The sequence below is a fragment of the Lissotriton vulgaris genome, chromosome 11 (genome assembly GCF_964263255.1).
Source record: "Lissotriton vulgaris chromosome 11, aLisVul1.2, whole genome shotgun sequence".
NCBI lineage: Eukaryota > Metazoa > Chordata > Amphibia > Caudata > Salamandridae > Lissotriton > Lissotriton vulgaris.
In genome coordinates this window covers 958864605-958879828 of record NC_141699.1, presented here as the reverse complement: position 1 = coordinate 958879828, position 15224 = coordinate 958864605, and the positions used below count along the sequence as shown (strand labels likewise).

Genomic DNA, 15224 nt, shown 5'->3' with positions numbered 1-15224 from the left:
ATTAATGTCTATGCTCCTAACACCGATTTCCCTGACTTTTTCCCAGCACTCCGGCAACACTATACATGGGGACCAAACTCATCCTTTTTGGAGACTTTAACCGCATCTTTGATGCAGTGTTAAACAGGAAACCCCCTCAGAGACAACACCAAGCCTCGCATGTCAAGATCGCTAGCCACAATAATGCAGGGCATGCAACTCAGGGCCAAATGGAGGGCTCGTAATCCCGCCAACAGAGAATTCTTATGTTGTACCCCTGCGGCTCACACATTGAGCGAATAGATCACTGCTGCCTCACAGCTGGTCTATCCGCTGCCACAGAGAGACTATCATATCTGTTTCGCTACCTCTAAGACCACGCACTGCTATTGCTCACTCTTAAGAGCGGGCCTGGTCGACCGGCCATTCCGCACTGGTGACTTTGAGCCGAGGCACTCACTGACCCTCTCTATGCACATACTGCAGAAGAGGCACTGCAACACTACTTTACAGATAACTGGGAGTCGACGACTCATATATCTACGGAATCGGAGGCAATGAAGGTGGTCCTTAGGGGGTGTGCATGACGACCACATACGGGGTAAGACACCAGTTGAGCGACAATATCACAACACTGGAGAAAGAACTTAAAAGACTAGATAGCGCTATGCACAAGACACCTGCCCAGATTGTCGATTGGACACAAGTTCACGAGGAGCTACTTGAGGCTTGGACTAGGCTGGAAAAATGTATGTACACCACATACAGACAAAGACTACACATAGAGGGGTACATGTTGCTGGCACTTCTTATGCGAAACAGAGCACAGACCTATCCTACAACTGAGAAATGGTGAAGGAAACATGGTAAATACAGGTGCGATTCTGAAGGAATTGGTGACCCACTTAAAAAACACGTGTGCAGCGGACTCCCATGTTCAAACGCACTCTCTACAGGAATTCCTTGAGGGCATGACGCTCCTCACTCTGGGAGAGGAGGACACAGAGGTTTTGGGGGCACCAATCTGCTTACATCAATTAAAAAGCTAAAACCGGAGAAATGCCCTGGAAGCGAAAGGCTCCTGGCGGAGTTTTACAAACATTTGCCCCACAATTGGCTACACGCCTCCTTGAGGTGTACAATGAAGCTCTACATCATAGAGAGCTCCCCAAGACTATGCTGGAAGCAACAGTGTCTATGATCCCTAAGCTGGACAGAGACCCTCTCTCCCTGGGTATCTACAGGCCCATCTCCCTCCTGAACATTGACGAAAATTTTTAAGAGGCATAATGGCAGCTCGTTTCCTACCATACATGTCCCGACTGATTCCTGGGCAGAACACTACACATAATTTGCGCAGGCTTGCACATATTTGGCATACACCACATCTTGAAGCAGAAATCTGGGCATTGAGCTTACTGGACATGCAACAGGCCTTTGATTCTGTAGAATGGAGTTATATATGGGCTGTGCTCCAAAAGATGGGACTAGGTGACACATGTACTACATGGATAAAAACTCTGTACAATAGAGCCACAGCCAGGGTGCGCCTTCGAGATCAGGTGTCGGATAGCTTCATGCTACAAAGGGGTACCTGGCAGGGATCCTCCTTGTCCCGCTATTATTCGCCATTGCGATGGGGCCCTTGGCAATCAACCTCAGGAAAAAGATGCAGCGATAGGGTATCCAGCTGGGTGACACTAACCATCTGGTGTCTATTAATCAATCAATCAATCAATCAATCAAACAATTTATATAGCGCGCTACTCACCCGGAGGGTCTCAAGGCCCTGGGGGGGGGAGGGGTCCGTTACTGCTCGAAAAGCCAGGTCTTGAGTTGCCTCCTGAAGGAGAGATGGTCTTGGGTCAGTCGTAGGTGGATGGGGAGGGAGTTCCATGTTTTGGCCGCCAGGAAGGAGAAGGATCTTCCTCCTATGGTGGTTCTGCGAAAGCGTGGTACGGTGGCGAGGGCGAGGCTGGTTGATCGCAGCTGGCGGGTGGGCGTGTAGAAGGTGAGGCGGTTGTTGAGGTACTTGGACCCCAGGTCGTGGAGGGCCTTGTGTGCGTGGGTGAGGAGTCTGAACGTGATCCTCTTGCTGACGGGGAGCCTGTGCAGGTCTCTCAGGTGTGCGGAGATGTGGTTGTGGCGGGGGATGTCCAGGACGAGTCGTGCGGAGGCGCTCTGTATGCGCTGGAGTCTTTTCTGTAGTTTGGCAGTGGTACCTGCGTAGAGGGTGTTCCCGTAGTCCAGTCGGATGTGACGAGTTCCTGGGTGACCGTATTCCTGGTTTTGGTGGGGATCCAACGGAAGATCTTTCGGAGCATGCGCAGGGTGTTGAAACAGGCTGATGAGACGGCGTTGACTTGTCTGGTCATCGTGAGGGAGGAGTCCAGGATGAAGCCCAGGTTTTGTGCGTGGTCCGTTGGTTTGGGGGTGATGCCCAGGACAGGGGGCCACCAGGAGTCGTCCCAGGTGAAGGGGGATGATCCCAGGATGAGGACTTCCGTCTTGTACAAGTTCAGCTTCAGGCGGCTGTTCTTCATCCATTAGGCGACGTCCTTCATTCCCTCGTGTAGGTTGGCTCTGGCGGTGGCAGGGTCATTGGTGAGGGAGAGGATCAGCTGGGTGTCGACGGCGTAGGGTATGATGTTGAGGTTGTGTTGGCATGCGATGTCTGCGAGGGGGCTCATGTAGACGTTGAAGAGGGTGGGGCTGAGCGAGGATCCTTGGGGTACGCCGCAGGTGACTTCGGTGGCCTTTGATCTGAACGGGGGGAGGCGGACTCTCTGGGTTCTTCCGGCGAGGAACGAGATGATCCATTCCAGTGCCTTTCCTTGGATTCCGATGTTGCTGAGGCGCTGTGTTAGGGTGCGGTGGCAGACTGTGTTGAACGCTGCAGAGAGGTCCAGGAGGATGAGGGCAGCTGTTTTCCCGTTGTCAAGCAGGGATCTGATGTCGCCGGTGGCTGCGATGAGGGCGGTCTCAGTGCTGTGGTTTGCACGGAATCCGGACTGTGAGGGGAATTGGGATCCGTTGGTCTCTAGGAAGGTGGAGAGTTGTCTGTTGACGGTCTTCTCGATGACTTTGGCAGGGAAAGGGAGGAGCGAGATGGGGCGGAAGTTCTTGAGGTCGGTGGGGTCTGCTGTCGGTTTCTTCAGGAGGGCGCTGAGCTCGGCATGTTTCCAGCTCTCCGGGAAGGTGGCGGTGGTGAAGGAGATGTTGATGATGTCCCGGGGTTGGGGTGCGATGATGGAGTCGGCCTTGTTGAAGACGTGGTGGGGGCAGGGGTCGGTAGGGGATCCGGAGTAGATGGCGTTCATCGTGCGGGTGGTGTCTTCGGTGCTGATGGGTGTCCAGTTGCAGAGGGTGGTGGTGGGGGGCGGTGGTTGGGTGGTTGGGTGCGTGGTCGGTGAGCCGTGTGTATGTCGGCGATCTTGCGGTGGAAGAAGGAGGCAAGTGAGTTGCAGAGGTCTTGCGAAGGTGTAATGTCGTTGTTTCCGGTGCTGGGGTTGGAGAGCTCTTTGACGATGCTGAATAGTTCCTTGCTGTTGTGGGTGTTGTTTTCCAGTCGTTCTTTGAATTTTGTCCTTTTACTGGTGCGGATCAGCTGGTGGTGTGTGCGAGTGGGGTTCTTGAGGGCAGTCATGTTTTCTGTAGTCTGGTCGTGGCGCCAGGCTTTTTCGAGGGTGCAGCAGTTTTTCTTGGATGTTTTGAGTTCGTTGGTGAACCACGAGGCTTTCTTGAAGCCGGGTCTGCTGGGAGGGTCCTTCAGTGGGGCGAGGTTGTCAGCGCAGATGGTGAGCCACTGTGTGAGGTTGCGGGTGACTTCGTTGGGGTCTGTTGTGCTGGCGGGAGGGTTCTGGCTGAAGGAGGTGGTGAACTGGTCGGCGGTGATCTTGCTCCAGCTCCTGCGGGGAACCTGTTGTGGGTGGTGGTGGGTCGCGGTTCTCCTGAAGTTGAAGTGGACGCAGCTGTGATCAGTCCAATGAAGTCCGGTGGAGTGGCTGAAGGAGATGTGTTTGCTGGAGGAGAAGACGGGGTCACGCGTGTGGCCGGCGTAGTGGGTGGGGGTGTTAACCAGGTGCTTGAGTCCAAGGTTGGCGAGGTTGTCCAGCAGGGTGGTGGTGTTGCCGTCGTTGTTGTTCTCCAGGTGGAAGTTGAGGTCTCCTAGGAGGATGTAGTCAGAGGAGGTGAGGGAGTGCGGGCTGATGAAGTCTGCGATGGCTTCGCTCAATTGTGTGCGTGGTCCCGGGGGTCTGTAGATGAGAGTGCCTCTGAGGGTGGTCTTGGGGTCGGTGTGTATCTGGAAGTGAAGGTGTTCGGCGGCGGTGAAGGTGTCGTCGGAGTTGCTCGTGATGCGGATGGTGTTCTTGTGGATGATGGCGATGCCTCCTCCGGACTGGTTGACGCGATCCCTCCGGGTGATCTTGTATCCGTCCGGGATGGCTATGGTGATGTCGGGCGCTGAGGAGGCGTTCATCCAGGTTTCCGTCAGGAAGGCGACGTCCGGTGATGTTGTGTCGAGCAGATTCCAAAGTTCGATGGCGTGTCTGTGAACGGAGCGGGTGTTGAGCAGGATGCACTTGAGGTGGTTGTTGCTGGTGCTTGGCCTTTCAGGTGCGGTGCAGGTCCGGAGGCAGGTGAAATTGCAGGCTTGACAGGTGAAGGGTCCGTCGTGTGGGCTGGCAACTCCGGGGACCAGGGGTCCTGGTGCTGGGCGCGGTCCAGGTGCAGACGTGCGCAGACGGGCTTGCCTTTGGCGCGCCCGCTGCGCGTGACCGCTTCATGTGACCGCTGCGCGTACGCGCGGGCTCCATATGAGGCGAAGTGGGAGGGAGGAGCAGCTGGGAGGCGGGAGCGGGCGGCAAATGGGGTACAGGAATGAAAAGGGGGCGGGCCGCGAGGGAGCGGTGGCGGTAAGCGGGGAGCGGGTGGGGGCACACCAGAGGGTACCGTGAAAAACGAAAAGCACACTGTCAATTAAAACATAAGTACAACACCAGAGGTACAATCACAAGTTAAAGTACAGTCACAGTGAGCACGAAAATGAGGCAAGAATGGAGCAGGGCGAACGAGCAGCAGCAAGGGGGCACAGCTGGCGAGCCGTGCAGCGTGGGGGGTGTCCTGGGGTCAGGTCACACTCACCTGCGCCGCGCGGGCTCCATATGAGGCCAAGTGGGAGGGAGGAGCAGCTGGGAGGCGGGAGCGGGCGGCCAATGGGGTACAGGAATGAAAAGGGGGCGGGCCGCGAGGGAGCGGCGGGGGGAAGCGGGGAGCGGGTGGGGACACACCAGAGGGTTCCGTGAAAAACGAAAAGCACACTGTCAATTAAAACATAAGTACAACACCAGAGGTACAATCACAAGTTAAAGTACAGTCACAGAGAGCACGAAAATGAGGCAAGAACGGAGCAGGGTGAACGAGTAGCAGCGAGGGGGCACAGCTGTCGAGCTGTGCGGCGTGGGGGGTGTTCTGGGGTCAGGGTCAGGGTCTATGTACGCCAATGACACATTCGTATATCTCCAACATCCTGAAGAACCTGTACTGGTGCTTACTATGGAGCTAACGAGATTCTGGGAGGTGTCAGGACTGCGTCACAACCAAGGGAAATCTAAACTTTTCCCCATGGGCAATTTGGCTGGAAAGGAGAAGACTGTGCTGCCCCATGTGGGGATGCGTTGGGTGGGTGACGAGGCGAGATAGCTTGGGAATAAGCTAGTACAAATGCAGTCAGCCTTTTTTGGAGAGCAAAATGGGGAGATGTGTGGGATGTATCCAGAGATCGATAGCTTTCTGGAAAGACCTCCCTCTATCATTGATGGGTAAGGTTGCACTGTTGAAGATGGTGATCTTGCGACTAAGTTTATACGGCATGCAGAATTTACTTTACCGAATCTTGCACATGTACTTCCAACAGTTGGAGCGTCTTATGGTGGAGCTAATATGGGGATCGAAAAGCAAACAAGTAAAACTGGATACACCGCGTAGGAAGTGGGAGAGGGGGGAGCTTGATGTCCCTCGGCTGGAGCTATATTGTATGCCATTGCAGCTCCAACATGGGGTGCATTGGTTGGATGACCAAGATAATTGGGAGAAACGGTTGCTAGCGGGCATGAATCATGAGATCCCGCTCCCTGAACTCCTCAAGCTGAGGGCCGGAGTACCTGAGTGCATCCCATACATCATTTGACATGTAGCCGCAACCTGGGAAGCTGCAATAAAAACGTAGTGAAAAAGGCGCCTTATGCCCCTGAAGCCCCGATGTGGGCCATGCAGCCTTTTAAAAAGATAGGACAAAATATGCCAATTGCTAAAGGAACTGAGAGAGGATGTCAAATGATGAGTGACTTATATACAGCCTACAATACCTTACGAGGGAAGAAGCAGAGAGTGTGCTTGAGCTAGGCAGAGGGCAACACCTGTAGTACGCAAACATTTCTGCAGTGACCCGAGAGCTGTGGCTGACATTTCCACAGGAGCCACACATCACGACAACCTTACAGGCAATAACCACCCTGGCAGGAGGACCAAACTGGTCTCCCATATTTACAAAGCACACAAGGAGGATCTCCCCACCTGCCCCCTCCCAATTCAGGCTAAATGGGACACTATATAAGAGGAATCCCTAACGGAGGCAGAGTGGAAGAGAGTACACGAGGGGGTCAAACAGATTTGCTCCAACGCTAGATTCAATCTTACACAATATAACATAGTACATTAAACTTACCTGACCCCGCAAGTGCTCCATAAAATATACCCGGATTGATCCTCCTGTTGCCCAAAATGCAGACATATAGACGCTCACTTTCTGCATATGATCGGGGACTGCCCAGAGCTGACAACTTACTGGGGGCAGGTGATACAATGCTTGCAGAAGGCCCTGGATGGACGGTACTATGCACTGTAAAGGGGGTGCTACTAGGGCTTCTCCCCAAGCCCAAAGCCAAGAAGCTTACTAGGAAATTCCTTCAACTGGGACTAGTACTAGCCAAACGGCGGATAGCCATCAGATGGATGAGTTCAACCCCCCCAGCGGTGGGAAGGCTGGAACAAAGATATGCGCAAATGGGCCACTGCAGAGTTAATCAGAATGAAGAAAGTCAGGAGGCATGATAAACTGAAAGATCACCCTGTAGCATGGTACACCCTGATCACAGATGGATGACCTCCCTATGGAAGAAATGGATGAGACTCATGCAGGCTCGGACGGACCAGAGACTGCAGGCGTACACAGGACTTTCCCGACATCTGAGACAGCCATGGTCACATAGACTGCACAGATAGAGATTTGGCTCTTAGAACCTGGAACTGACAAGGCAAGACTAACATGACTCGGGGGGGACACGTTAACTGTTCAAGTTTATATATCAGCAACCAAAAAAGATGTATGGTACTAGACCGGGTAGCATGTTCTGAAGTAAAAGTTGGATAATAAGGACAAGTTCTCCTTGAAAAAGAATGTAGAGTTTGCCACTGTAACACAATGGAATGCATGACTCCTGTTATGATCTGCTTATCCTTTGGTATTTGCTTTGTATGCACTTTTGATTTGCAATTGAAACTTTCACTCTGTTTGCGCGTTTGCCCCAAGCGCTCTGCTGTGCTGACCCCCACGCTGCCATTTTGTTTGTTGTTGTCGTCCTCTGTAGCCCGCCCCGCCTCCCAGCTGAGCCGCCCTCCCACAAACTACAAACAGCGCTCCCTTACCTGAAAGCGCCATGACTCGCTCCTCTCTCTCGGGCTGAGTGGTCGCTCCCAGTGTCCTTGGCGACATTTGGTATCGTTGTGCTGCGCTACTGAGCAAAACTGCCTAATAATTATTGCCTGTTGTCTGCCTGGTTGCCGCTTTGCTTTGTATGCACTTTTTGATTTGCAATTGAAACTTTCACTCTGTTTGCGCGTTTGCCCCAAGCGCTCTGCTGTGCTGACCCCCACGCTGCCATTTTGTTTGTTGTTGTCGTCCTCTGTAGCCCGCCCCGCCTCCCAGCTGAGCCGCCCTCCCACAAACTACAAACAGCGCTCCCTTACCTGAAAGCGCCGTGACTCGCTCCTCTCTCTCGGGCTGAGTGGTCGCTCCCAGTGTCCCTGGCGACATTTGGTATCGTTGTGCTGCGCTACTGAGCAAAACTGCCTAATAATTATTGCCTGTTGTCTGCCTGGTTGCCGCTTTGCTTTGTATGCACTTTTTGATTTGCAATTGAAACTTTCACTCTGTTTGCGCGTTTGCCCCAAGCGCTCTGCTGTGCTGACCCCCACGCTGCCATTTTGTTTGTTGTTGTCGTCCTCTGTAGCCCGCCCCGCCTCCCAGCTGAGCCGCCCTCGCCCCTCCCCCTCCACCATCCATATATGACCGCTGCATTAACGCGCAGCGTCCACGCGCAGCGACCGCGCCCCAGCCGCGCCGAAGGTGCGCCAAAGGTAAGCCCATCTACGCCCGTCTGCGCCTGGACCGCGCCCAGCGCCAGAGCCCCTGGACCTCGTAAAGTCCACCCCTCCTGCATCACATACGATGCCAGCACCCTCCTAGCCCTTAACCCCGGCCGTTCCCCCAACTGCGTCCAAGCCGCTCCTGGACACACCCATGGACCCTTTTCCTGTTACTCATGCAAATTCGACGGCACCAAGAACAACTCCTCATCCACGAACACACAACAGATATCCGATCCCAACCACCTACAATGCATCCTGCTCAACACCCGCTCGGTCCACAGACACGCCATTGACCTCTGGAATCTACTCGACACCATCTCTCCGGACGTCGCCTTCCTAACAGAAACATGGATGAATACCTCTTCAGCCCCAGACATCACCATTGCCATCCCGGAAGACTATAAGATCATTCGCAAGGACCGCAGCGGCCACACAGGAGGAGGCATCGCTATCGTCCATAAGAAATCCATCCGCATCTCAACCAGCTCAGACGTCAATCTCGCCAACTCTGAACACCTTCACTTCCAGATCCACATCGACCCCAAGACCACACTCAGAGGCACCCTCCTTTACAGGCCACCAGGACCCGCGCACAATTTAGTGAAGACATCACGGACTTCATCACTCCACACGTGCTCCCCTCCGAGGACTACATCCTTTTGGGAGACCTCAACTTTCACCTTGAAAAGAACAACGACCGCAACACCACCACCCTTTTGGACAACCTCGCAAACCTCGGACTTAAACAACTTGTCACTACCCCCACCCACATCGCAGGTCACACACTCGACACCATCTTCACCTCCAGCAAGCATGTTTCCTTCAGCCACACCACAGCTCTCCTTTGGACTGACCACAGCTGCGTTCACTTCACCTACAACATGCCTACATCCAACAACCACCCCGACCCACATTGCAAAGAAACTGGAACAAAATCACCATCTACCAGATCTCCTCATCGCTTCTTCAAATGCCCCCCGCCCAATCCTCTAACCCCAACCAAGCAGCCACCAACCTCACCCAATGGCTATCCAACAGCGCCGACATCCTAGCACCCCTGAAAAAACGACAAATCAAACTAGGCAGCGAGAAGGCCTCCTGGTTCAACGATGACCTTAAGAAATCCAAGAAATTCTGTCGCTCCCTCGAGAAGGCCTGGAAAAAAGACCCAACCACCAGCACCAAGGACGCCTTCAAAAACACCACCCGCATACACCACCAACTAATCCGAAATGCCAAGAAAGCAGCTTTCAAGGACCGTCTAGATAACAACGCCCACAACAGCAAGGAATTATTCAACATCGTCAAGGAATTTACCAACCCATCAGCCAACTCCAACGACATCACCCCCTCTCAAGCCCTCTGCGACTCCCTAGCCTCATTCTTCTACAACAAAATTGAAGACATCCACAACAGCTTCGACAACCAACCCGGAGATCAACCCACCCATTCCCCTGCAGGACCCCCTGCCCCCCTGAACATCCTCAATGACTGGAAGCCAATCTCTACTGAGGACACCCTCCGTCTGATGAACTCTATCCACTCAGGATCCCCCACAGACCCTTGCCCTCACTACATCTTTAACAAAGCAGACTCTATTATTGCACCGCACCTCCGAGACGTCATCAACTGCTCCCTCAACTCCGCAACCTTCCCGGAAAGTTGGAAACATGCCGAACTCAGCGCCCTCCTGAAGAAACCCACAGCTGACCCCACCGAACTCAAAAATTATCGCCCGATCTCACTCCTTCCATTCCCGGCCAAAGTCATCGAGAAAGCTGTCAACAACAAACTCGCCGCATTCCTCGAAACCAACAAATCCCTCGACTCCTCACAATCCGGCTTCCGAGCCAAGCACAGCACCGAAACCGCCCTCATCGCAGCAACAGACGACATTCGGACTCTACTGGACAATGGAGACACAGTCGCCCTCATCCTCCTCGACCTCTCCGCAGCCTTCGACACAGTCTGTCATAGCACCCTTTTACAGCGCCTCAGAAACGTCGGAATTCAAGGAAAAGCACCGGAATGGATCACCTCGTTCCTCACCGGAAGAACCCAGAGAGTCCGCCTTCCACCATTCAAGTCAGAGGCTACTGAAGTCATCTGCGGCGTACCTCAAGGGTCCTCACTCAGTCCCACCCTCTTCAACGTTTACATGAGCCCCCTCGCGACCATCGCACGCCAACATAACCTCAACATCATCTCCTACGCCGACGACACTCAACTGATCCTATCACTCACCAGAGACCCTAACACAGCCAAAACCAACCTACATGAAGGAATGAAAGAAGTAGCCGAGTGGATGAAGCACAGCCGTCTGAAACTGAACTCGGACAAAACAGAAGTCCTCATCTTAGGTACCTCCCCCTCCGCCTGGGACGACTCTTGGTGGCCAGAGGCCCTTGGAAAAGCACCCATCCCGACGGACCACGCACGGAACTTGGGCGTCATCCTGGATTCCTCACTCTCGATGAACAGACAAGCCAACGCCGTCTCTTCATCTTGCTTCAACATTCTACGCATGCTCAAAAAAACATTTAGCTGGATCCCTACTGAAACTAGAAAAACAGTCACCCACGCTCTGGTCACGAGCCGACTGGACTACGGAAACACCCTTGACGCCGGCACCACCGCAAAACTCCAGAAAAAACTACAACGCATCCAGAACGCCTCAGCCAGGCTCATATTAGACATCCCGCGTAAAGAACACATCTCTGATCACCTGAAAAACCTCCACTGGCTCCCCGTCAATAAGAGAATCACTTTCCGGCTCCTAACCCACGCACACAAAGCACTCTACGAAATCGGACCCGAATGCCTCAACACACGACTATCCTTCTACACCCCCCCCCGCCAGCTACGATCCTCCAACCAAGCCCTTGCCACTGTACCTCGCATCAACAAAACCACCATGGGAGGTAGATCCTTCTCCTACCTAGCAGCTAAAAGTTGGAACTCACTTCCCACTCACCTTCGCCTTACCCAGAACCACCTAGCATTCAGAAAGCAACTCAAAACATGGATATTCGACAAGTAACTCCCCACCCTTCTTCAAGCGCCTTGAGACCCTCTGGGTATGTAGCGCGCTATACAAATATTTTGACTTGACTTGACTTGACTTGACTTGAAAAAGAAGGCAAAAATCAGGGGGGAATACCATGCAAAAGATGTTCATTCCTAAAAGATAAGAGTAGGTTTATAAGTAGAGGAAGAGAATCCAGAGGAAACACCACCATCATTTATGGAAGTTTGGAGGAAGACGTTTTGGCAGGAGCATTTGCATCGGTAAAAATGTTTTTTTGTGGAGAAACCAAAAAAAAAATTACATTTAAGAATGCACATTAGCGTTGCTTTTCAGAATGCAAAACTGTATACCTGCAACAAACTCTGCATGTGTAAATGCTGATGTGAGTGCTCCTGGAAAACTACAACTACAAGAGTTCTCCAGGGGTACTCCTATAATTTGATCAGAATTCCAAAAAAAGTATCTAATTGCTCTAAAAATGGGAGTAATTCTAAAGGATCAATCACCGACCTTTAACCTTTTGTGATGGGACGTCAGTGTACATAAAGTTCAGGCTGTTGTGGTCATGAAGTCCAATGTCAGAATGGATATTTGGTGTTATTCTGACTTTTGAGTGAAAAAGGTTAGTGTGTCTTTGCGAGGTTCTCCATAGTGTAAATTGAGACCTTGCCATGTGGCGTTTGACATCTGGAATTTCTTGGTTGTATACTTACCTTACCATTATGTTATCCGTCGATATTCTGGATACAACCTTATGTAATATTATATTATTAGAAGAGCACCTTTAGAACTCTGATCGATGCATAGACAGTCATTGACAATATTATATTGCCCTCTTAACCAAAAAAGCATACATACCTGCCATGGCTCGAAGTCAAGAATATAAGCACATGACTTTGATGGAAATGGTCCGTTCCCAGGCACACATGTGTCTAAATTATGAAGAGCATGAGCAATGGTGTACACCGCTTTGTAAACACTGTATGTTATTCTGAGCTCTGAAACATCTGTATACGTGTTGTTAATATCTCTTAGCCTTTCATTTCCAATACAATGTCTAGAAGAAATATGCTTTTCACGTTCAATGGTGTCATTGACTCTATCTGTATATAAAGCTTTTCTATCTGCATGGTATGTGCAGTTAAAAGCATTCTCCCAAAACTCGTAGAGCAGATCATCTTCAGTATTCTCTGGATGTACTTCATGGAGAAACTTCTCGAAATTTGGTATGTTACCCTTCCGAACTCCAAATCCTATGGTTCCACCAAGGAGGTGAAAGTAACTTGGCTTGGCGATCAGTGCGGAAGTGATCCAGGCCTCACTTGCAATCCATGTTTTGCCAGTTATGTTTGTGTTTGCCATTTCCTCCATTAAAGCGCTAAGATCGATATCCGTTGAGAATACAACAATCACATTTGCTGTAGATTTTCTCACAGCTTCCACTATTTTGAGGATTGCATCCTTATTATATATTCGGGGAAGGGTTTCAGAGAAAGAGATACATATGCCAACCTTCTCAACCTCTTCTTTGAACAGCTTGATTCCATATTTCCCATAGTCGTCATCCGCTGCTATGGTTCCAACCCAGGTCCAACCAAAATATATGACAAGTTGTGCCATTGCCTTGGACTGATACGCATCACTTGGAATAGTGCGGAGAAAGGAAGGGAACTGGAATTTGTCACTAAGAACTGAGCAAGAAGAGAAGTAACCAACCTATAACGAAACAGAAGCAAGAGAACCAATGAAAATCAGAACAAGGCTAACAAAAATAAGTTTCTGTAGCATTCAGTTATTTTGAACAATGGTCCCTCAGGAGTGATTCAACAAACATTGATCAATTTACAACATTGGTTTTCTGTGAAAATACAGCAGTTAGTAGCCAGAAAATGGTATAGAAAGAACTTCCCAATTTATTAGTGTCAAAAAAGGCAAAAAGAGCACTGCGTGGACTGACAAACTCAGCTTATTATGATAAGGTGAGCATTAGACATGATTCATAAAGCCATTTTTAAACGTAAATAAAATACAAATTAAAAATTAAAAAGATTAAGGACAAAAACAGCTTTATTGATCCCTCTAAGGATGACAAATTGGCATATATTTTGCATATCAGAAATTCCCTGGGCTTACTATATCTTGCAATGCAATGTCCCCACAAATCTCCCTTCCTCAGCGGGAGCTACCTGGACGTAAAAGTATGCAGTTGCTATGTAAAATTAAACAGAGGTAAATAGATTTATGTCTGATATGTGTCCTGATGTAACTATTAAGTGCAATTCCATCCTTTTGTTGATCGTAAATGCAAATGTATGACCTGAATAGACTTAATGAATCAGGCTCTGGATATTTGACTTATAACTCTTCTTTCTGATATGAAACTTCCTCTGGATTATAATCATTTGACAACAAACTACAGCACAATTTCACTTAATGTATAAACTTAAAGCACTCCTAGTATGATTCGTTGTTATTAAAACTCTCTCTGTAATTAGTGAATCCCATTTTGAAAGCCTAGGCAAACATTCCTTCGTTGGAGGATTGAATCCTCTTCTTACATTGTAATATTGAATAAATGTTCTTTATAATAAACCATCTATTAGATTCAGTTTCAGTAACAAAGGAGCACATCACTACAGGGGAGCACTGCACATGGTCAACACGCAGTGCTTCATTACGATGTCGGTTGGTAAACCTCTGACCGCTCGTCAGAGGCTTACCGACCGACATCGTAGGTTTACATTCCGACCGCCAAATTATGATGTCGGTGGTTGGAGTGTAAACTGATCTGTCAGACCGACTGGGTTCCAGTGGGAAGCAGCATACAATCCCTAACGGATGGCGTTTCCACCATCGGGATTATGATGTTGGTTTCTGACAGGCTTTCTATGTTGGGCTTTCCGACATGGAAAAACTGTCGGATATGACTTTGGGGGCCCCTAGCAGGGCACCCTTCCCTCCACAGCCTACTGTTGTGGGCCTGGAAAAATACCTGCACCATGTGGCAGGCTCCGTGAGGAGCCTGCCACATGGTGTAGGGATTCCCACAAAATCCCATTTCTCTATGGAAGCTTGTGCTGCAGGCGGGTACCGGCTGCAGCAAAAGCTACCATAGGTAAACAGAAGTTTGGGACCAAACCATTTGTGTTTGCATTGTAATCCACGCTCGTTTTCCCCCCCGCCATATTAGTATGGCGGGGAGGACCTCGGCGGACGGCAAGACCGTCCGCCCCTTTTACCGCCCGGTCGCCTTGCGGCCGGGGCGGAAAAGGAATAATATGGTGGCAGTATCTATTAGACACCGCCAGCTATATTACGATGGCCCTGGGCAGGTGCCTTTCGTTGGCGGTGATGCCGCCACGGAAAGGCATGCGGTCTTCACTTGGGGTGCCCCCTGCGGGCCCCCAAATTGAAGGAGGGGTGGGGGGTGCACGCGGGGGTACCTGTGGGACCCCCCTGCATGTGCATATACAATGCGGTAGGCACCGTGCGGTGACTGCCGCATTGTGTATGCAAAAGCATACATGCATTTATGGCATTGTGGCGGGCGGTGCAGATAGCACCGCCCGCCACAATGTTATAAATACAGGATGCGGCCGCCACTGTGGCGGCCGCATCCTAATTCCACCCACGGGACCCCCGCCCTTATGGCAGGCGGTCCCTAGTCCCGATAGGATGGCAGGCGGACTAAGCCCACCCGTCATCCTAATGACCCCCCTAAGTATGAGTTACTATCTATGTGAATAAATAAAGTGTGTAGCTTAGTAAATGTAAGTATGATCAATTT

At 50.9% G+C, this 15224-nt stretch overlaps 1 protein-coding gene across 1 annotated transcript in view; it reads right to left on the bottom strand.

Annotated features, from left to right (window-relative positions):
• Window positions 1-15224, bottom strand: part of LOC147683754 (vomeronasal type-2 receptor 1-like) — a 264173-nt gene that overhangs the window by 35244 nt on the left and 213705 nt on the right. The window contains exon 3 of the mRNA XM_086944906.1: window positions 12296-13153. Coding sequence (XP_086801032.1) covers window positions 12296-13153 — 858 coding nt within the window. The remainder of the gene's footprint in view (window positions 1-12295; window positions 13154-15224) is intronic.